This window comes from Pseudopipra pipra, chromosome 2 (genome assembly GCF_036250125.1).
Source record: "Pseudopipra pipra isolate bDixPip1 chromosome 2, bDixPip1.hap1, whole genome shotgun sequence".
In the NCBI taxonomy this organism is placed as follows: Eukaryota; Metazoa; Chordata; class Aves; order Passeriformes; family Pipridae; genus Pseudopipra; species Pseudopipra pipra.
Window position 1 is genome coordinate 64730966 of NC_087550.1, and position 23800 is coordinate 64754765.

At 38.7% G+C, this 23800-nt stretch overlaps 1 protein-coding gene across 2 annotated transcripts; it reads left to right on the forward strand.

The window, feature by feature from the left end:
- The first annotated feature begins 32 nt into the window (after positions 1–32).
- Positions 33–22345, forward strand: PROSER1 (proline and serine rich 1). 2 transcript variants are annotated; one of them, XM_064645809.1, is made up of 13 exons: positions 33–781; positions 4601–4666; positions 5385–5453; positions 5922–6016; positions 8192–8285; positions 8793–8903; positions 9617–9700; positions 10659–10737; positions 12980–13075; positions 13199–13243; positions 15424–17182; positions 17834–17981; positions 22011–22345. In XM_064645809.1, exons 1-13 carry the CDS (start codon positions 737–739, stop codon positions 22014–22016), a joined length of 2697 nt encoding a protein of 898 aa, XP_064501879.1. In that variant the 5' UTR covers positions 33–736; the 3' UTR covers positions 22017–22345. The 2 variants fall into 2 exon arrangements, with proteins under 2 accessions (XP_064501879.1, XP_064501877.1); XM_064645807.1 differs by lacking the exon at positions 22011–22345 and adding an exon at positions 19304–20970 and having other exon boundaries at positions 35–781.
- The last annotated feature ends 1455 nt before the right edge of the window (positions 22346–23800 follow it).

The following is a 23800-nucleotide window of genomic DNA, read 5'->3' on the forward strand; positions in this document are numbered from 1 at the left end:
GGCTCACAGTGGCTGCGGCGGCGGTCCCGCCAGAGCGCTCAGCGCTTCGGCGCCGCGCCGGGGGCTGGGAGAGGGGCGAGCCCGCCGCGACTCCCCGCCGCTCCTGCGCAGGCATCAGTGTCGTCGGCCAGCGTAGAAAAGGGCCCTCAGTCCGCGCCGTGATGCCATAGGGGCGCGACGGCGGGAGGCGGGACCGGCGGAGGGGGTGTCCTGTCGGTGTGTTCGCGCCGCTCCCGGGCCGCCTTCCCCGCCTACCCCACCTGCCCTGCCCTCCCCGCCTTCCCCAGGGGCCGCTCGGGGCCGCGCCGGCTCTGCCCGCCGGGGTCGCAGGGCGATGCGCTGCGGGGGCGCCCCGCGGGCGGGCGCGGGCAGGCCGGGCCTCGGCGCCGCGTGTTGAGCCGAGTGGCCGCGGCTGCCGCCCCTTCCTGCCGCTCCATCCGTCCCTGAGCCCCGCGCCCTCCCGCTCCCACCGCCGGCCCGAGCGGCACCGGGACGCGCCGTGACGGGCGTTCTGAGCTGCGCCCGGCGGGAGCCTTTGTCTCTGTGTCCGGATGAGGAGAGCCCGGACCGCCTTCAGTGCCCAGATTTTTTTTTTGTTACGTTCTCTCTCTTTTTTTTTTTTTTTTCGGTATGCTTGAGGACTCTTAAGTCTTTAGCCCAGATTTTTTCCGTTTTTTAAATTTTTTTAATTTATTTAGTTTTTTATTTCCTCCACGCATTGAATGAACTAATCAAGATGGATAAGAAATCATTTGAAACCGTGCTGGATGAAATTAGGAAGGTAATAACTTCTCGTTTTTTATATCATGTTAGTTTAATAATTTGATTATAGGCTGTAGGACAAGGAGTAAGGGGTACAAATTGAAAGTGGGGAAACTTTAGGTTAGATATTAGAAAGAAGTTGTTTACTGTGAGGGCGGTGAGACACTAGAACAGGTTGTCTGGAGAGCTTGTGGATGCTCGCACCCTAGCAATGTTCAAAGCCTAGTTGAATAAGGCCTTGAACAACCTGGTCTAGTGGCAGATGTCCCTGTCCATGGCAGGGGGCTTGGGACTAGATGGTTTTTAAGGCCCCTTCCAACTCCTTAACATTCTATGATTCTGTTCCTCTTGATGAACACACGAGGTGAGGGGTTTTGTGTTCTTTGATAATCCCTTCAGGATTCAATAAAGACTAAATTTCACCACCGTGTGAAGAACTAATCCTGTATTGCTGATGTATTCCAGTTTTTGTGTGTCAGATGTAACAGTGTAAAACTTCTGTGACGTGCTTCCTCGCTTTGAGATGTTTTTAATTGTCTCATAAAACTGGCACAGGATGTCCAGACTGGTGCCACTGAACCAGTGTGCTTCAAGAGCCCTATTTGAAATAAGCACTTGAATAAGGTTATTGCAGCATTTTCACTGTCAAGGAAGATGAGGAACAAAAACCATGTGCTGGTTTAAAGGTAAACCAGCAGGGGAAATGAACCCAACTCAAAAGAGAGATTATAAATCAGAATAACAATTTAATAAAATAATACAATAAGTACGATTATGCAGACAAACAGTTGGTTTTAACCCACAAAACCCAAATATATAACCCAGCACCCTGGGACATGAACAGAGTGGTGTTCTTTGGGCCCCCTGAGTCCAAAGTAAAAGGAGAGGGGAAAACCTGTTGGTGAGAGTGGTGGTCTGCATTCTAGTTGAGAGTAGTGGTCTGCAGTCTTCCTCTGGATCTCACGAGTGGTTAAAAAGGTTCCAAGACTCCAAGATTATATATTCTCCAGTTCAGGCAGGAATGCCCAGTACCTCCCTCAGGGCAGGGGGTTCCACAATGGGTGTGAGGACAGAAACACCCTCCTATCTCGCAGGCCTCTTAACACCTAGTTTATAGCCTGAGGAGTCAGCCTGCTCTGGGCTGGTGGTGTAAATGGTTCATTGATAACGGTTTGTGGGAAATGGCATGGAAGGCTATAAAATACAGTTTTGGGTTACACCCATCCAGTGATGAACTGGTCCCAGCTGTTCTAACTAGGACAAACCAAAATAACCAAGCATCTCTTATTTGGGGAAAAGGGTTGCATTTACTTGGCCTGACCTGAGACAGTGTGAAGTATCTACGTTTTAAAAATCTTCGTTTGTGAAGCCCAGCCATGAAGAGATACGATGCACAAGTAGGACATAAGAGCTGATTTTCAAAGCTGCACGCAGCAGTCCTTGGAAGCCACATCTCTCACAGCTTCAGAGTGTTTGCACAGCTTCTCCAGGATGTAAATCCTATGTTTTGATGCTTGCTCCGAGCTGTGCTTCTGCATCCCCTCTTTAAAAACTAACGGAGCAAAATACCTGCTAGTTGTGGGGACTTGAGACACAAACCTGGGCTTCCTGGTGTCTGGCAGGTCTCTCTCTCTGCACTGAGGCCTGCATTTAATAGGAAAGCTAAAGGTTAGTGGTTGGCATAGTTACTGTAACGCTGTAGGTGGAAAAAGAGAAAAAAATCAGAACCTCTGAGATTAATTTTTCCTGGTTTGCCTGGAAGTAGAAGTCTGTAACAATGTATTTTGTTTTATGTATCCTTCTAAAGCTGTCTTGGTGTGAAAATGAAGGGCTTGTTTCAGATAAGATTGCCTCATGGCAGAAAAGGGATCCTTAGCATTTTTGTAATAAGTGGGCTTTTTTTGTTATGTTGGATTGTCTAGGAAAGGTAAATTTCCTTTGGACTTGGGTACTAGAGTTGAGTTTCTCTTCAGCATGAGGCCCAGTTGATGGCTGCAGTTGCAGTATTATTATTTTGCAACATAGTGAGGTATAAATGAGTGTGCAACAGAAACCCCAGGGATGAGTCTTTTTTATCACATCTGCATTTACTAGCATTTTTGCATAAGGTCACGGTCATAAATTCCCCCTTATAAAATAGGTATGTGTATAACCAGCTAAAAACATGACAGCCTAATAAGATATTTGAGGGTGTGGACTTCCCTCTTGGTTAAAATTTTGTGTGGAAAATCTGGGAACAAAAAAAAAAATAATTAAGGAACAACTTGCACATGAATGCTTTCTGTGAGAATTCATGGTGGGAAGGAGTAACGTTTCAATTATTGCTACTGCAGTGCAGTCCTTCAGAATACGCTCTGTGATTACTAAAGACTTCAGACAACAGGGTTTTGACATGTGATTTTAGGCAATTATGTTTCCTCTATGCTATCTGCCTGTATTCCTGTAAACCCAACTTGCAGTTGATCTAAGGATCAGTGCTGTGCCATGTTAATAATAGCTGTGCTGTTGCAGTGTAACATTGCCCAAATGCTGATTTCGTGTCTTTGCTGCTGTGTTTTTGTCTAAGCTTTGTTTCTAGCTCTGTGGTAGAAAGTTTTTTCTTTGTGATTCATAAGTTAGTTGTGCTAGTGTGTTCCATTCTCAGTCCTACAATTAGGAGAAACAATTATTTAAATGTCTTCTTGTGTAGCTTAGTGTTATTTTCCCCATATTTATAATTATTAGCAAAATAAACTTTGGGGATTTTGTTTGTTTGTTTCTTCCATAAATATACATAGCAGTAGTTTCTGTTTGTGTTCTTATTACAAAGTCATTCAGTTGTTGATTTAAGAAAGAAAAGTAACATTTGTTTTGGTAAAAAAATATGACATACCACCCTCTTTTCCAAAATACATGGAAAAGGAAGAGACAGAAGAAAAAATGAGCATGAAGAGAGAAATTCTTTTCCCTCTGTGACTTCAGTGTGTCTGGTAGTGTTTATTTCTTAATAAGGTACAGAAAGGAAAAGAGTTGCCTCAAACAGTATCCAAGTGAGTTTCCGTGCACCTGTGCTACTCACAGTCAGATTGCAGTGAAGACCTTCACATCTGTCTGTGTGAAGGGACAGGAACAAAAAAATTTAGAGTAGATTTTAGGGCTAGTGGGAAGCAGATAGAAATGGATGTGGGGGTGAAGCTGAAGGTGGTTTGAGAATATGCATGAGATCTAGCAATAGATGGAGACTTGGAAACTAAGGAAGAAAGGTGTTTGCACCAATTTGGGGCAGGAATTCAGTTGTCACCTGTCTTCTTTACATCTTGTACCCATCTCATTGACTGGGTATGAGGAGAGGAAGGAAGTCCTGGCTGTTAGATAGCTCACATGGTTATCAACAGAACTGTCTCGCCACAAAGTTAAAAGTGCTACATCAAAGTACTGCACTTTGTTTGTTTTGTGATTGCATGTTAAAGTTAGCAATCTGAAAGGTAATGATGAGACATCATTCACCTCTGGAGCAAGCTTTGCTGTAATCTTAATTCTTTCTATACAGCTTGTTATCCAGTCCCTTCATAAAATTGATATAAAGCTTTGGGGCAAAAAGAAGAGTGATGATGATGATGATGATGTTCTCTCAGCACAGTTATAAATGACAATAAAAAAAAATGAAGTCTTTTTCTGTTTTTCACCATTCTGAACTATCTAAGGAATATACTGTTACTTCAGAATGCTGTGGTGTGATTGATGCAAATGCCACTTTGTAGGGGCAGAAATTTTTAGATTAAGAGATTAGTAGATGATTGTGCTATAATTATACTTTTTGGGCAATTAATTGTATAACTTCTTTTTCTGTATCTTTTAGGCTGTATTGACTGAGTACAAATTAAAAGCTATTGAATATGTTCATGGATACTTTTCTAGTGAACAGGTAAAGCCAACACTGTCATGGGTTTAATGGGAGCTATTGTTTTTGTGTATTCAATAATGCAGACTGTTTCCAATTATACCAAAGCTGATCACATTAGCTTTTTTATTTATTAACTAAGAATATTTAATTCCTTGTTATATCAGCATTAAACTGTGAAAAATAGTTCCAAGTTGTTTTATCATCAAAGTAATTACATTTTCAGTTGTGTGTGGAAAATTGTATAAATTTATCATAATGGAATTTAGGATTATTTTGCATGTATTGTCTAAACAGGCATGTAGTAATAATTATCCAACTTATTTTGATACTATGTATATTTTTTCCCCTGTTTCTTTTTCTGCTGACTTTTTTTGGTGTATATTTGGTAAATAGGCTGTTTGAGACACTGGATGTTTATAAGGTTTTTCATAGATAGTTGACTCTTTTTTTATTTTAATACAGTCTCATTGTTGCACATACATGCAAATATATATAGAGTAGTAAGTATCTATTCTAAATATTTCCATAGAAAATCTTCATCTCATAGCATAGATTTTTTTAAGTGCCTACTTAAGAGATAAAAACCATTAGATGCTAGTAGGCACTGATAATCAAACATGCAGACAGATGTTTTTTAACAGTATACCACTGTACTATAAAAATGGAAAGATCATATTGATGCTGTTAGCATACATTTTTAGTATATCTAAAAGATTAATTGAAGGCCTTACTATTGCAGGTTGTTGAGTTACTGAGATACTTTTCCTGGGCTGAACCACAGCTCAAGGCAATAAAGGCTTTACAACATGTAAGTTCTTGTGACATAATCTTGTGGAATAAATTTGCTTTTATAATCTTATTTTAATTTTGTGATATATACTTTTGCAACTGATGACTCATTGTACCCTTTATAATTGTCAAAGTTTCCTCTTTATGTGCTGCTTCTTCAGTGCTATCAAACTATGAAACTTCATACTTCTAACCAGGGTATCTTTTCTGACTAAAGTGTCTTTTACTTTCCTGTGTATCACAGAAAGAGATGTAACCCTTTGTAACTATTGTTAACTTACCTGATTTCTTTGTTTTGGGTGAGTGCTTTTTGAAACTGCTTGTTCATAATTTAGCATATAGAATCTTTTTCCAATGGGAGGGAGAGACTGTTAAGTGTTTGCTAAAACACACCATGTGAAGTTGTTACTGAGTTGTATTCTGAGTTTAAAATAATTGTACTGCTTTATTTTATATGCACTTTTTTTCTTTCTTGCTTTCTTGTCAGAAAATAGTGGCAGTTCCAGCATCAAAAATGGTTAATATTCTCAACTGCTTCACATTCAGTAAAGATAAACTTATTGCCCTTGAAATCTTAGCTTCGTAAGTATCTTTCATGCTGTATTCCTTTAACTTGTATTGGTTTTGCTAGTGTTTGGGTATATAAAACTTTACATACTTCTAGAAGGAGGCACTGTACCTGGTTAAGGTAAAGCATAAATCCATTACTGATTGTGAATTAGAAGAATTAGAAGTAGACATTGTAGAAGTAGACATAAGGCTGAGAGAATTGGATTTGCTCAGCCTGGAAAAGAGAAGGCTTGGAGTTGACCTAATTTCAGCCTTCTAGTACCTGAAGAGAGTCTACAAGAAAGATGGAGAAAGACTTGTTACAAGGAATGTAGTGACAGGACAAGGGGGAATGGCTTCAAACTGGAAGAGAGTAGGTTTAGATTAGATATTAGGAAAAAATTCCTTACTGTGAGGTTGGTGAGGCTGGAACAGGTTGCCCTGAGAAGCTGTGGATACCCCATCCCTGGAAGTGTTCAAGGTCAGGCGAGATGGGGCTCTGAGCAACTGGGGCTACTGGAAGATGTCCCTGCCCATGGCAGTGGGCTTGGACCTAGATGATTCCAACCCAGACCATTCAAGGATTCTATGATTGTGGAAAATTCCACAGTTCATTTGAGTCCTGAGCATGCTGCTCTGTGGGCTTCTGCCTGCTGGAAAACTACCACTTTGGCAATGCTTTTACAGTGGTCTTCAAATCAGGTAGAAAATGAAGATGGCCTTAAGCTTATTTCTCTGCTCACTGAAATGTGAAAGACTTGAGACTAGGGCATTCTGGGAACTGACCTCTTTTGCATTCGAAAAGCCTTCTAAATTAAGTATATAGATCTCCTAAATTGACAAATCTACAGTCTAAAAAAGATGTATAGATACTCTATGTTTATGGAGAAAGTTGGGGTTTTTCTACTGAACACAGCTGGTTCAAAGGATCTGCTACTTACACATATTTACACTGGAACTCTGCTGCTTGGTTCAGGGGATTTATTATAAGAATATTGTTCTGTTTGGGGTTGTTTTGGTTTTTTTTGCTGTAAGTATGTCTGCCTTGCCTAGGAATGCTGTATATTACAGCCTGCTTGAACTTTCTGGGGCATATAAATTCATGATATAAATATCCATAAAAAAATTAAGACACAGACTCCAAAATCTGGCTTTTGGAGTTGAGTTTAAGGAAGCCATGTGAATGCTCCTAGTCTGTTTCAGACCAAAACAAAACAGGGTAGCCTAAGGAAAGTTAGTCAGTGGCACTCTTCAGTTGCTAACTTCAGCTCATGTGGGGGGAAAGCTTGCTAACTTCTTTAGCTGTTGAATTTCTACAGTACAAGAGCATAATAAGGGAGTCTTGATTAGAAATCCTAAGCCAAATCTATGTGCTGCTTACTTTGTTAATCAGGACTAGAGAACAAAGCCAAAAGTTCATTCACGTTTTAATAACGTTCTTTGAGGCATTTTTCATGTCTTCACTCAACATTCTGCTGATTTCATTTCTGTCTAATATCCTCCTTTGAGAAGTCCTCCTTTCTGGTACTATATAGTATTTCCAGTAGTTTGGATGGCAGAGGTAGTATTTGACAGAATAATGGTGTGATCAGGATTTTGAAAAAGGTAGGTAGAAGCAGGCATTGGTCTCCTGGTACTCACACATTTTGTCTTCCCTGATGTGTCTAGTGTTTTTTTGGGGAGAGAAGAGAGGAAGAGTTCTTTTTGGAACTATCTGAAGACTTTCACTAGCTGTTCAGAACTTGGAGAGAACTACCAGGAGTTGATCTTTTTCATTCTGGAGTAAATTAGATGAAAATTTTTTTTTTTTACCAGACGAGCAAGAAACAGTGGCAAACTGAGTAGCTGCAGGTTTTCTGCTGTGCTAGGAATTGTGTGCTGGTAGCAATTAAAGCTTTCTAACAAACTGTTGTGATGCAAGATTCGTTTTTTCAACTTAGTTATTTTTGCAATAAAGTTTAGCCATCATCATCCATTGTTCTGTATTGATATTTAATTCTAATACCATGATTTACTTAAGACATAAGAAGTCCATATTTAGGCTGGAAGTTTTTACTCTAATAATAGTAATAGTATGATCTGAACTAATTATGGTTTTTTAATGTACTGTTGGGTAGTGGCTAAATAAGTGTTGGTCACTTTTCAGCGGTGCATTATTTCTACTTATGCAAATGGAATGGCAGTAATTGTCTGTCACTGTCTTTATAGCAACATTGTTGATGCTCAGAATTATCGCCTTATTGAAGATCTGTTCAGAATTAATATGTCAGAGAAGAAAAGATGCAGAAGAATTCTTGAACAGGTAATCAAGATATATTAGTATCCTTGATTCTGTCAAATACAGTATTGTTTCCATCCTTATGGTCATTGTGGGGTCAAGGCTTAGCATGAGGACTGTTGGGAACTGGTGGTGTAAGACAAGCTGAAAGCAACTGCAAAAAGATAAGAGCTATGTAATGCTTGTGCAACAAAAGGGGAAGTTTCTGTAGGCATTAGGAATGTATGGAAAAGGGAGCACAGAATTGCAACCAATGCGGAAGGAAATAGTTTGTGTTTGTTTTAGAGAAAACCAAGGGCTTAAGCCCAAGTTCAGTCTGAGCAGAACTGGTCCGAATACAGTTATTCAAAATAAAGGGGACTTTGGCAGAACCTTACACTTATTTGGATTATTTGGAAAAAGATTTGAGACAAAAGATTTCAGCTGTTCCATGTAGGTTGATTCATGCAGTCTAAATGTCATGAAATAGTAAAATTCCTTTAAAGCATTGAATTTGATAGCAAATAGTGTTCTTTCTTGATTATTTTGCAGGCTTCCAAGACAGGTTGTAAGGCTCCTCATGCTATGATATCATCCTGTGGCATGATTCCTGGCAATCCTTATCCCAAGGGCAAACCAAGCCGCATAAATGGAATTTTTCCAGTAAGTGTGCTTTTGCTTTTCACAAATGAACTCTTGATTTGGGATTCACTGTAGTATAACCAAAACCAGAATTGATATACATGGAAGGAGGACTGGGGTCAAAACTGATGTGCATTTGTTGGGAGTTTTTTGTTTGTCCGTTTTTTAATACCCCCTTCCGCTATTATAGACAACTTGCATTATTTTTGTTTGCCCATTCTTTCTATGCTGCTTCAAGTAAAGATTACTTCATAAATTAGACATTGTTCATATCAGAAACACATTGTAAAATACAGCAGTATTTGGCAGAATCAGGAGAGGTATAAAGAGCCTTACTGGTAGGTTGATAAGATGGCTTAATATGGTCACTACAGTACTACTGCTAATCTTAGTGTAGTTCTTGAACAACCATGTTAAGTATTTTCTGTGAACACATAAGGGACTATGAAATATGTTATCACATCCACAAGTCAAAATGCAGAATTCCATCACCAACCTGGACTGTTTAAAACGCCTCTCTTTACAAAAGCTCGGTGTTACAAACCAAGCTATTGGAATGCTATTACTCATCATTTTACAAGCCTAAAGGACTGTTGTTGTTTTTTCTGGCAAACATGGTTACTTTTAGAAGTTTAAAAACTCAAATGTAGTTGGGAAAAAGTCAAATATGGCAGAAATTCTATATCAATATTTACTTCTAAATTAATACTTTGTTCAATTTTCTTTTGTTTCAGGGAACCCCTATCAAAAAGGACACAGAAGAATGTACTAATGAAGGAAAGGGAATAGCAGCCCGTATACTTGGACCATCCAAACCAGTATGTCTAATAAATGAGTAAATAAAAGAAACTTCAAGAAAACCCCAAACAACCATGAGCTGATTCAATGAGGCTTTATTATAAAATGCTGTTATGTTGCAAGAAGACTGTAGAGCAGCAATTTAATTGAAGCTAAACTTCTATAATGAAGTTAATATGACCTAGTATTTTTTTATTTAGCTTGAAAATAAGCTGTAATTTTTAGCTGTGGAGAGGAGATTCTCTGCTTGATACAGTGTGTGTGCATTTGAAAACAATTTAAATTACAATAGCAGAAGAGAAAGCTAAAAGCATTTTTAGTAGTCCATCATGAGCTGATCTCTGAGGATTTCCTACATGGACAAAAAAATGCCTGCATCTTGGGAACTTGAATTACAGCTGTGCTTTTGAAGGAGCTTCTTGTTTCTTAACAACACGGCTGATCTGTATTTCAAAATTCTTAAACATGTGGGACAAATTTTCAGTGAGCTTAGTACTCTTTTGAAGTATTGTTCAAATATTTTATTATCACTTTTATTATGAAACATTTCCTACAAAGCTGTATTATTTTAAAGGCACGGGTACTGTCAGAAATATTGGTTAGGTTTGAATGTGCTAAATCTTTAAAACGAGATGTCAGTCCAAGACTGCAGAGTGCGAGAACTGTGAGGCAGAAAGGAGTTCCCTTTCCCAACTGTGCTCAGTTTCATATTAAAATTTAAATCTAAAATCTAATCTGCTTTTCACTCATGTTAGGGATTTCAGGGAGTTTTTAAGGTAGTTGATAAGAAAGTGATGTTTGTTTCATTCTTTTCAGAAAAGAGTGAAATACTTGCACTGACTATGGATATTATAAAGTTCATATCACGTATATTTGTAGTGAAGAATGCCTGTATGTAGTAGTATCTGAATGTTATTTTTTTGTCTGAGATACGTTAGGTAATGCTTTCACTATTGCCTTTTCCTTTTGTTTATGTAGGCTCCATCGACCTACAATCCACACAAACCAGTTCCATACCCCATCCCACCATGTCGGCCACATGCAACTATTGCACCAAGTAAGGCTTCTATGTGTTCTAGCTTGATACTATTGTTTCATGCATTTGCCTTTTAAGTAATGTGTCAAGTATTAGTTTCTCTGACCATGGCCATCTCTGAAATTGGCTTGTGCTTCCTTGGCGTGTTCTGAGTACTGGTTTCTACCTTTTCTTGTCATGACTGCAGAATTGATAAAAAGAGGAATATATTGACTTCTTTTTCCAACATCCACATCATAAGGAAAATTCACAATCCTGTTCTGATGATGAAATATTTAATTTATGGATAAATACTGTGCATGTTAGACAAGGGCTGTGACTTTGTTGTAACATTTGACCAAGGTTTGGGCTTTAGCCTGTCGAGTCTGACTTGTTGCTGTAGAACCAAACTTAGGGTATGGTCAGCCACGGCCCTGAATTGGATGGAACTATGTAGGAACTTACTGGAGGTCTGTAATATGTTTCTCTCAGCTGAAGGTTCAGACTTGTAATCTGTTTTTTTCAGTTGCCTTCAGCTTTACCTACAGTTTCCTGAAAGAAAAGCACATTTCAGTCTCAGAAGGGACATAGTGATTACCTTTTCCTGCTTTTAGTCTATTTGTAGCCTTGTGCCTTAAGTAAGATTGAGCCTTTATTCATAAACTCCTCTTTCTTTGCTCTGTTCCATCAGTTGTTTGATTCCAGACATGTTTGGAAGGGAGCAAGACAATTACCCTTTCTTAGGAAGAGGAGGTTAGAGTACTTACATAGTCTGACTGGTCTTTTTTTTTCAGTACCTGAAAGCCCTTCTTAATCTTGCAATTCCTACTGCAAAACAAGGAGTGCTCTGGTTAGGACATTTGCTTTTCACTGATGTTAGGGATTTCTAAGGTAGTTGATAAGAAAGTGTAGTAGAACTCTTAGCATGCTTGTTGAAGGGTGAGTCATCTAATCAACCCGATCTTTGCAAGTCTTTTTATAGCCATTTTGGAAAAATGGGCACTACAAGTGGCTAAACTAAGACTGATTATTTATGCCCAAGAAATAACTTGCTCCCAGGAAACTGTATGGGAAACTCGCAGACTAGCTAAAATTTATATTAAATAAGTCCTATTCAGAGTAACTTAAAGTACCAAATTTGACCTGTGACTAGATATAAATATTAGTACATTTTAGGATATGAACAGCTTTTGAGGTTTCAGGGCCTTATTAGACTGCAACATGTTTTTTAAGAGAGTTCTTGTGACAGTGGAACTCATAACTGTTGAAATTATATATATATTTATGTGTGTGTGTTTGATGAGGTTGCAGATGCTGACCTGAAACTATTGAATGTGATTGTTTTCAAGCAATGGTCAGAATGATGTTTTGTTTTCAGCCTCTAACATTTCCTTCCTGAGTGATACAATGATTGTTAGTTGTTTTCTGATTTTTAGGCAAGAGTTGTCGTGCAAGAAATCTTAACGTCAGGTGCAATTGTGAAATGTGAAATAGGAAGGAGTCGTGTATGACAAATTATTGCACTTTCAGTATTTTTCGAGTGCTACCTTTCCCCATGAAGCACAAGTTTTTATGCTCCTAAACTATTCATTCAGGACCACTGTGAAGTGTGTTTATGTTCCTGCAATTTAAATTTTTATGTTCTTCATCAGAACTGTATACCACAGCAATACAACAGCTTGAGTTGCTCCAAAAAAATAAGAGGAAATAAAGGTATTTTTAATACATCAATTGCACTAAGAATTTTATATTAAAATAATTTGTTAACCCACTTGAATTTCTTAACATTTAAAGAAATATTGAAGAATACTAGATGAAGTATTTGAAATGGAACATTTTCCTCTGAATTTTCTGGCTAGTGTTGAAGGGCTGGTCATGGTCACTGGTCTGTGTTTCTCTTTTTTATTTGTCAAGAATTTAATGATAAAGAAGGAGTTGCCACAGACTTTAAATGAGGAATATGAAAGGAACCAATGATGCTGCAGCACTCTGAATCACTCCTTCCCTTAGAGTTCAGGCAAAATGAAACTGAAAGGAATTGAAACCTGACTTTTTCATACTTTCTCAGGAGAATTGCTCCTAGTAAAATTTGAATCACAACTCATGCCATTCAGGCAGACATTGGCCAAAGCCAACATCCAGCCCAGATGATTAACTAGTCTAGCTTTTTGATGAAGGAATGTCTTACAGTCTTGAAAATGTTCTTTTAAAGCAGAAGATGCCTACTGGTTCATGGAGATATGGGTTTTTTGACAACAGATGTGTATTGCATTTTTTATTTTAGGTGCTTACAACAATGCTGGCTTAGTTCCAATGGCTAATGTCATAGCTCCAGGCTTACCAGCTCCTCCACCATACACTGCTAATCAAGTGGTATCAGGTAAAACATGCATATCTTTAAAAATATTGATTGTATTGATTTTACAGTTCATTGTAGTAAGTGGATCATTCACTGTTGGAATTTCATTTGCTTTTGAATAACAAGCTATTGTTCTCTGTTTAGAAAATGAGGACCTTTCCAGCCAAGCAAAACCTTCCCAAAATCAAGGTAAATTGCAAATTCCCAGGGGGATTTTTGTGTTGATTGTATCTTTGTTATTTGTTCAGAAAATGTTAACAACTCACTTGTTTAGTGGGGTCTTCACAAGATTGTAATTGTTTAACTACTGTTGGAATAGGATTCCTTGAGAGTGGAGAAAAAAATCATCAGGTATTCGGTGCTTAGAAGCATTATAACTTTAAAACTCATCCTTTTATGTTAACCAAGTTTTATACTCTTAAGTATATAAGTATGTGAGAAATCAGGTAAAAAACTAAATCAAAATATGTTTTGCAATGTCGTGCACTGAAATACTTCAATAAATCTTTGCAGTTGTTGAAACTTTGGACATGTGTTGGAAAACTCATTCACATTTTAGTTTCCTATAGCAGTTGCAATAGGAAGGTAGAAATACAAGGGAGATTCAGAGATTCTCGAATGTCTTATCCCAGACTTATATCCAGCTATGTCTACCTGCACTTTTGTCTTACCCTTTAAGATCCTGTCCTTTTTACAAAGACAGTTGTGCATTTTTTGTTGTTTTTATTTGTGTAGTGCTTTGTATGCTTAGTATAAATCATAATAATACCATTAGGAACTACTTATAAAAAGGCTTTGATAATACTTTGTTAGGTTTGACAAATAGAAGCTTAGAATCTACTGACTGTTGAGTCAGGCATATTGACAAATACTGCAAATAGATAAAATGACCATGATAAGTCTAGCTACTGTAAATATTCTTAGGGACAAAAAAAAAAAAGTTATGTTTTGTTTTTTCTTCACTATGTCCAGGGGTGTTTCTACAGAATGTTTCAAAGACTCACTTTATTGTTATATACCCCTCCACAAGTGTGCCTATATTTTACAAGGCAGTTAATACAGCTAAATGAATACAGTGTAAGGAACGAAATCTTCTGTATTAAGAGAAATTCAGTAACAGCTCTGGATTCTATTGCAGCTGTATTTTGTTGATTATCTTGGCTGTCAGGATTAAATAACTGTGATCTTCAGGAAAATCTTCAGCTTAGAAACAGAGTAAGGAAAGAACAGAGCTGGGCAGTCTATTTTTTTTTTTTTAAAGAATATGTAAAAGAAAATAGTTTTTTTGCAAACTAGCTAGTTTTAGAGTTTCAATATACACAAAACAGGAGTTTGTCATATCAACTTAGGTCCTAGATTTAAAAGATTCATTTTTTTGGATTTGTGTGTATATATGTAGAATTCAGGCAAGAGAGACATTTATGCCGTTACAGAGTTATGGGTGATGAGTTTGACTGGTTGGATCAGTGATTTGAGAGGAATGATTTATTAACATGTTCATATTCCACAGGAAACTAGAGGCAGGCATATCAAGGTGCTTGACATGTTAGTGTTCTTAAATGCAGCTTCTTTCCATTAATCTCCACCTCCCCATTCACAGTGTGCCTTCCTGTTTTCCTCCAGCTTGACTGATGTCTATAACTTACTTTGTAGGATTGACACAAGCTGATACTCTTAGTGGCAGGTGCTCGCCTTGATTACAGACACCTGACTAAAGACTTCTAGAAATATTTGTTGATAAAGTCAAGTGTCCATGTTAGTTTAATACTGTAGTGTGATACATGAATTTAAAAGTGTACCTTCTTAGAATCAAAATCTGAAGGAAGCACAGTGAAGAGAATGACCTGATTTTGAAGGAAAGAAAACTACCAGCACCTGAAATCAGCTTTCTTCAGTTGTTGACTAAACTTCTCTGAAATCATGATACATTGAATTAACTGGTTCTGAAGGAAATTCTGACCTTCAGTGAGAGTGGATGCAGAGGAGCCCAGGTGATCTGATGCTGATTTGGGTACTGCCAAATATTAGGGACTAGAGGGAGGGTGTTTACCTGTATCACTTAGGTGTTCCTACAGAGTATATTTGAGTGTATCTGACTGTTTTGCATGATATCATAAAGAGGTAGCAGATGTCACAAGATGTTTTTAAAAGGAGTGGTAGCCCACATGATGTACGACTTGTGTGATGTGTTTGTATGTACCTTTTTGGTTTGTTTTCATAGGTTTCAGTATCCATTGTTTATATATAGACATTGCGTGTTAGCTATTGTCTGTGTATCATATTTTGAAATGATGTATAAAATGTTTTTGTGTTGATTTTAAACATTTCTGACAGTTTCAAGTATTCTTACTGGTTTTGTTTCTTTGCAGCTTTTTCTGCACAAGCGAATCAGCTCTTTACTCCTCATGGTTCTAATCCTTCAACACCTGCTGCTACTCCAGTCCCTACCCCATCACCTGTCAAGGCAATAAGCCATCCATTAACACCTGCAACTCCACACATCTCTGGGATGAACATGTCTACCCCTGTCCTTCCTGTTTTTCCAGGACAGGTCTCCTCTTCCATCCATACATCTCAGCCATCCACCCCAACCCCTACTGTCATCAAATCCCTCTCATTGCCTGGTGTTCCTGTCACATCTGTTCACAGTGCAACCTCTACTCCTGTCCCTGCAGTTTTTTCTGGGCTGGCTTCTATACCCACTGCTATGCCTACTCCACAAGGTTCTTCCACTCCATGTGCCACACCTGCGCCTAGTGAAGCTTTTGCATCTGCTACTACACCATTTGCTGGCCTCCCGTTTTCTGGAACCTCTTCTATTGCTTCTGCTAATAATCCTGCTCCATTGTCATCAGTTTTTGCTGGCCTCCCTTTGTCTTTGCCGCCCAATGCCCAAGGGATTTCTAGTCCTGTTCCATCTACAATTGCTAATTCTCCTGCCACTACCATTCCTGGTTCACTAAGCTTACCTAACCCGATTTTGTCTGTCTTAAAGGGATTTCTGACATCAAATGACGCTTCATTAATCAATTCATCTGCTTTACCTTCTGCTGTGACAAGTGAGCTCGCTTCTTTATCTGCTCTTGCTAATCAAAGCTCTGACCCTCCCACTTCCTCTGTCAACAAATGTTACACTCCATCAGCCACCCCCACACCACAGCGTTCTTCCACACCTGGGCTGGCTATATTTCCAGGTCTTCCATCCCCATCTGTAGCCAATTCTAGTTCCACTCCAACATTGCCTGCACAGTCACCTTTAACCACTTCACCGTCAATTATTCCAGTCAACTGTGGCTCATCAGCCTCCCTCCTGCATGGCACAAGCCCTACTAACCCTGACCAGCAGCTCTCATCGGCCCCAGCTGCCACAAGTATCCCAGTTCTGGTCAAAACAGAACCCATGAGTCCTACCCTCTCAGCCTTCAAAGGTCCTCCTCATGCAGCCAGCCCTTCTCATGGCACTATAGGCCTGTCAGCACTTGGGCGTGCGTACACCTCAGCAGCTTCAGTGCCAGTCAGTTTACCCAGTTCCCTGAATCCAGTGCTGTCAGGTCTCTCTTCTTTGAGTGCTCCTCTAAACAATTCCAGTTCTCTGGCTTCCATTTCCCTCGCTCCACATGGCTCCTCTGCTCCCATTGCCCCTGTGTTCAACGGACTTCCTCCTTTTACGTCTCTAACCAGTAACTTTGCTTTTACTGGTAACCCAGCACTTACACCACCCGTCACTCTCCCAGGGTCTTTGTTAGCTACTCCGTCTACAACCGCTTCAGCCGTGTCTGCCCCCCATGTGAGTTCCACTGCTGCCGTACTCTCAGGACTCGCCGCCTCAGCAACAGCAACAGCTCCACCCTTCTCGCTTAACTTGTCCAGTGCTGTCCCTTCCCTGTTTTCTGTTGCCCAGGGACCTCTGGGATCATCAAACCCATCCTTCCCTGGTTTTCCTGTCTCTAACACACCCTCTGTCACTCCTGCTCTCCCTTCTTTCCCTGGCCTCCAGGCATCTTCTGCAGTAGCAGCAGTTGCACCGTTGCCAGCAGCTGCCACAGCCCCATCTCCAGCTCCGGTCCTGCCAGGGTTTGCCTCGGCCTTTAGCTCAAACTTCAACTCTGCACTTGTTGCACAGGCTGGGTATGTTTCTGTTTCTGAAGGAGGTCAGAACTATTTCTTTTTGTCTTGAGCAAAACACTGATTTTACTTCTGGTGTAGACGTTATTTTCGCTCATAGTTAGTAATTGCAGATAATTTTTAAAGTTAGTTCACTAGTAGATTTCCACTTTAGAAGCTGATAGAGAAGTGACTAAATAGGTTGTCCTCAATAGTCCCTGTTATGACAGTTCAATCCAGTGAGTGATCTTATTTCCCAGATGAGGATACTTGGCACCTTCTAGGCTTTTACAAGAATGAATTCCACATGGGCATCCATTGACACATACAGGTAATAGTAGACAATGTCTTAGATGTTCCTATGTTTTAAGGAAGTGCTCAGCATTACCTCTTGTCTGTAAAGTTTTTTTGAGTACAAATTGTAGGCACAGTCAAGGTACAAAAAATTCGGAGTTCCCTTCTAAGGTGTGCTTCAGACAGTCTTGGTTTGTGTGTGCATGAATAATTTGTAGGTGAGTAAAGTCTGGGTTTCTGTTTGGAAATTCTGACCTTATGAGGTTTAGAAAAAGAAGTGTTTTTCTAATTTGTATAGACATAATCTTATAGAGAGGGAAACGTAGGATAAAACACGATGCAGATGTTCCTAATAATAGCTTCATTTTGACATTGTTTCAGCTTGACTTCTGGACTACAGACACCAGGAAATGCGGTTTTTCCTGGTCTTTTATCTCTCCCTGGTATCCCTGGCTTTCCCCAAAGTGCCGCACAATCTTCCTTACAGGAATTGCAGCATAGTGCAGCTGCACAGTCAGCACTACTACAGGTAACATGCCTATTTGCTAGTACTGTTTTGTTTCCAGTGATCATTTGAGCATGTACTTACGTGCTAACTTCTTAGGATTAGTTTAAGTCAGTAAATGATTAAAACCCCTGACCTGCGTGAGAACTGATTACAAGGATGATGATAAAGAACAACTGATATTAACTTTTTACTCAGGGCTAGTATAGAGTGCTTTTATACGTTATGAATGTGATTAAACCCTTTTCAAAAACTCTTTGTAAAATGGGGAGAAGTAAAAGAAAGAAAAGATGATGCAAATGAAATTTTTGCTCTGTGCGTGTTAAATCTAATGACCTGGCCATGTATTTGCAAAATTTGTGCTCAGTTCCAGTCTGACATTTTAATAACTTACAGATTTCGTGGACCCTTTGTTGTGAGTTACATGACTCTTTACACATGTAATCAGATTGTCTTGAATTTGTGTCTCTTGTGGTTGTGCCTTTCTCTTGGTGGTTCCCACAAATACAGTTGTTGTAATACAAGCTTGAAGTGGCTTTGGGTAATGTGTAGTCTCATCATCTCTTGTCCATGAAACAATTTGTTTCATTCATCAACCTACGTAAGTTAACTGAAACTACCATCAGACTTTGTGTTTACATGTTTAGTTTGTCTTTTGTTAAAAACAACCTCTGTGCAGATTAAGGATTCTTGTAGGAAATTTGTCCTTCTCCACAAAACACTAAAAGAGGCAGTTGAGTGTCTTGAATTAATGTTTTCTATCTTCTGTGACACATCAGATGTTGAAATGGAGCATGTGTCTAAGTACTATTCAGTGTGCAGAATATTGTCAGATATCTTTTGAATATCAGGGGATTGGAAGAAGCAAGTTATTAGGCCATGCTGCTTTTGCAGCTCAGGAATCTGTTTATTCTGTAGAAATCTATGTACGCAGATTGCATTGAGGGAACATCATTTTTCTTATTTACAAGTTTCAATCACTAAAATTAACACTTCTCTACTTGAGCAGTGAAGAGAAAGGAAGTTCGAACTCACTGAAATACTACAGCTCCTGATTAAGCTATGCCTTCCAAATCAGTAAATGCCATTAACATTTCTTTGTTTTCCCTCTTAATCCAACTGCTTTCTTCATTCTCTGGTATTTCAGAGAAATAGTTGCACTACAGTTTAGCATCTGTGAATAGATGCATTTCTCATCTCTGTTCTTTGCACACTTCAGATTATAAATAATTTTTTTTTGGCTTGAGTTGGACTGGTATCATGGCTGAAATTTTGCTTGATTCAGATTTTTGTTTGTTTCCTTGTTTTTATCAGTGCTGTTTCCTAACTTCTTCTCTTCCTTAAAGGCACATTCTGCTTCTGCTCTGGAGAACTATACAGCTCAGCCTGAAGGTTTTGCTAACTATCCATCAACACCAGGAACACCATTTTCATTGCAGACAAGTCTGCCCCAGAGTGGATGGCAGTAAATACCAGACATTTTTAAGGACTGGAATGTTTGCTTGACAGAGCCTGATCCTATTCATTTTGAAGGCTGTCTCTGCATTAGTGGGAGCATGGTCTGAGTTGGCAAAGAAGGGGAAAACATGAGGGTAAAATTATTCCAGGAGGCTGTGTCAAATGTCAAACTTAATTTGTGATTGCATTCAATTGATTCAGGGTCTGATCCTGTGAATTGCTGAGCATCCTTGACTCTCCTTTAATCTTAAGAGTTGGAATGTTTGGTGTCTTACAGGATCAGGAACATTCAAACAGACGTTTATGTAAATAGGGGTAATTGACTGTCAAACTGAGTGGGAAGAACAAGTATACTTAATAGTGTGTATAAGCACCTATCTTTCTGTTATGTTTTGTATGGTATATGTGGTTAATGTAGAATGAGATCTAGGCTGAAACTAGACAATTAAAGCTGTAGATGATCTTTCATCTAGAAGCACACTTCTTGTGTGTGCATAGATCAAGGTCAGCTTATTTTTTTGGATATTTTCTTTGTATATATGAGGATCTCCTGTTAGCATCAATAGTATGTTAAGGGGAGGGTAAATTAGAGGTGTGTGGGGGTTTTCTTATGCTTTGAAATATTGTCATGGGCTTGCTGCTGAATTGAGTACTCCTTTGTCTGAAAAAGAAAGCTAGGAAATGATGCTGTACTATATTTGGGTAGCAGTGAATTATGTTTAACTGGAGTATGGTTTAGCTAGCTGAGAATATGTCTTTCCAGAGTACATAAAAACATTCTAACTCGCCTCTAAAATAGTGTTCCATAATATTCTCCTTGCCCCCAACACCCCTCTGTGAATGAAATAATTGTACTGCGGGTAGGCTGCCTATCCAGCACTTTTGACTGCAGACTTTTGTGAATGTTTACAGACATGGGTCAAGTTCTTCTCTCCCTTATACTCACAAACAAACTGGTTCTCTATGCTTTTCAGCTATAAACTACAACTTGATGGTGCTTACATTATCCTGTGAATACAAGTGGGAGCAGAATTTGGACCATGGATTTTTTTAGTATTTTTCCTTGGAAAACGTACATAATTTTAAAGGCATATAGCTAAATTAACTGTTACGATGCAGCATATAGAAAGGTCTTGCTTTGTTAGTGAAATTCAATTGTGCACTCTTTTAATAATGTTAGTACCTGTGGCAATGTGTAACACTTCATTGAGTATCATCTATTTAAGATATACTCTTGATCATGTTCCAGAGACAATAGAGATGAATGATATTCAGTCACGTGATTAAATTAAAATGTAGAGGATAGATACTACACTGTAGAAAAGTTCTGCACCTAGAGTTTTACTTTTTTAAGGATTGATTCTGCTGGGAGATGTTGCTAATGTATTTTCTTTCAAGATGTGAACAACTTTTTTAGAGTGTTAACAGAAATTACTGTATTGGTTTTTAACATAATTTTTTAAATAAAAAGTTTACAGTCATGGCAAAAAGGCTTTGCTGACTATTTACATATTTACCTAAAATACAAATGAATAAACTTGTTTTTACTAAGATATTTCTGATGTTTGGTCTTGCTTATGCTGTTTCTTTATGATGGAGAATTCTGTCCATAATGATAAAATTGACTTCCTAAAGAGTGACAATAGAGATATCTTATGAATTTTTTAGAAAAAATTGGCAGCAATTGGGTAATCTTGTATTTTAATAATCAAATTTATGCTCTTGCTTTTTTTTTTATTTTGTGAAACCTGTTAAATTATTATTCTCCACTCTGGACTGCTTTTAAAATTGGTGCATTTTATCTTGTCTCAAGAAATCTGTGGAAGAAATCTCTACCATCTTTCATTATACTTTCCTTCTCATTCTTTTCATAATTTGTTCTTTGTAGATTTGTAGATCATTTGGAGAAGGAGAAAATAAAGATATAGGTATCTTATCAAAGCAGATTGACTTTTGTCCCATAAATATGAATGTTAAGTAGTTCAAAGTCAGCATTTTGTAACCATACTGTGGGCCTAAGTTTGATATCCTGTTTTAATCCTAGTTTCCCCATTAATCAGTCAAAGTCTGAACTAATTTACATTACCTTTTAGTCAAAACCAGTAATATGCAGTGTTTTATCAAAAAGTAGGCAGTTTGTACCTCTTTCTCAAAACGTCTGTTGGATGGCTGTGGGGTGTGGGGTTTTCTATCTGAACATGGGACAACTCAGAGATACTGAAGAAGTTGTGAAACCTTGTTTCTCCAAATGCAAACAGGTGAGAAGTCGTGAAAATGCACTATTAAATGCTCTTCTCCTGAAACAGTGTAGTTAATGAGTGGTGTCTAGCCACATCATCCAGAGAAGAGTATTTCATACATAGGTGGGGTAGTTTTACAGACACACTCCCATCTGTGTCAGACAAATGAATAATTTAAGAAGCATTAAACTGTTAAGTTCCTATGTCTTGAATGGCCTCTCTGGTTCTTAGTGAAACATATTGAGCAGAATTCTGTAAATTGAACTTTCCAGTGCTTAGGATTAAGATAAAATTCAGTTTTATAAATATTTCTCCTGATGTAAAATTGTTCTTTATTTTTTTTTTTTCTCTTCAGGAATAAAGTCTGTGTTCTTCATTGTAGCAAACTCCTGTGACCCAGCCTTGGAATATCTGAAGGAGGTGATTTCTCCTGAGCTCTTTCATGCTTTCTTGAGCACCATATTTAAGAAGCCAAGGAAAAGTCTGTTCCTGAGGCAAACCACCTTACACTGAGCCTGTACTGGGAAAAGGCTTTTGCTGTATGACTTTGATTCTGAACTAACTATGATTTTTTTCACTGTTCAAGTTGCCTATTACTGCTGTATTTCATCTGTGTTGACAGACTACAAAGATAAGGTGTAGTGAAGTGTTCTTTGAAATAAAATCTTTCTTGAAAGAACTAAGAACTTACTGGAATTGTGTTTGCAAATGTTTTGGTGTTTCTTTAATTGCAGCTGCAGTGAATATGGAAGAAACAGCAATTTTCTGTCCTCCTCTTCCTCCTGTTTGCAAATGAGTATTGCGAGTTTGGCTGGGGCTGAAAGGAAACTTGCTATGTTATGAATGTTCTTATTTCTTGCAAATTGCCTTCCTTTCTGGATTGAGATGGGAGCAATCCGTTTGATTAACTCTCTTGTATTTACTCATGCTCTAGTGAAATGTAGTCAAAAGGGGGCTTCCTGTTGTCTCCTGATCTTCAGCTATTGAAAGCCGATGCCTACCTTGTCTTCTGAATTTCGATTTGGGGAAAAGGAATGATGAGCCTGAAGCAAATAGGCTAGTGCCTATTCTATGGGCAGAATTCAGGGCCAGGGAAGGACTAAGCTGAGAAATCTTTAGGGAATGGCCGAAGCCAATGGATGAGAAGGGAAGTGGTATGGGTCCAAAAAGGTCAGAGAAAGACAAACTGAAACCTACAACTTTTTTTCAAATCTCATGTGGGCATTGCCTGATGATTCTTCTATATACCTTTGGGATTGGCACTGTTTAGAAATGGCCGTGGGTAAGAATTACCCTTCTGGTTTTAACAGACTTTGAGGTGGGTGCTTGGTCTTTATGATTTAATCTCTACAGTTGGATGATGAGGTAAGCGGGAGCAACTGGGCACTGTAGAGACATTGCAAAGGACTGGTGCCATTTGTAAATGTAGCAGTTTTTGCAGAGAAATGCTGGAGAATGGCATGCTTACAGGTAAGCACCTAATCATACCTGACCTGAGCCCTTACTCTGCTTTTAAACAGAAAGTTGAAGGCTTTCTGTCACTCTGCAGAAATAGCTGAGCTGCCACCAGCCCAAACCACAGTCATCTGATGTTGCTTCTAAGTTAGTAAGTCCTGCTAAAGCAGCTTTGAACTCAGTCTGATTGTCTTTGTGGTAGTGCCCTGACACAGGACTGGTACAGGCTGTTCAGCACCAGTGAACTTGCAGCTTGTAAACTGCTTTGCTCCAGGGGTCTTGTATTTTATTCTCTGAGTGTTCTGTAGCACTTTGGGACATGAGTTATCCGCATGCCCCAGTACAGCCCCAAGAAGAAAGGATTAGGATTGCCTTGCCTTTGATTTAAAGTTTTTTAAATGGGGAGTAAAAGTGCAGCTGAAGTTAAAATGAAGAAACTAATACTGTGATATTCCTGAACACAAACGAAAAACACCATCTGCTTTATTCACCTTTTAAGGACTATATTTACAGGCATCTCAGGGAATTATCAGTAAACAGCAGGGAGCAATTATTTCTGTTAAGTTTTAGTGTTTTGCTCATTTATCTGATGCTGTAAGCAGCTGTGCAAATTGTTGCATTCAAATGGCTCAGAATTAAGTTATTTTCAATAAAATTTTCAATTAAAAAGTTGCTATAAAGTGGAAAATT

Coding starts and splice junctions, on each gene's coding strand:
- PROSER1 (XM_064645807.1), top strand. CDS start 737: ATGGATAAGAAATCATTTGAAACCGTGCTGGATGAAATTAGGAAG. Junction 6,017..8,191: donor GCCCTTGAAATCTTAGCTTC/GTAAGTATCTTT, acceptor CTGTCTTTATAG/CAACATTGTTGATGCTCAGA. Junction 17,982..19,303: donor CACAGTCAGCACTACTACAG/GTAACATGCCTA, acceptor TCTTCCTTAAAG/GCACATTCTGCTTCTGCTCT.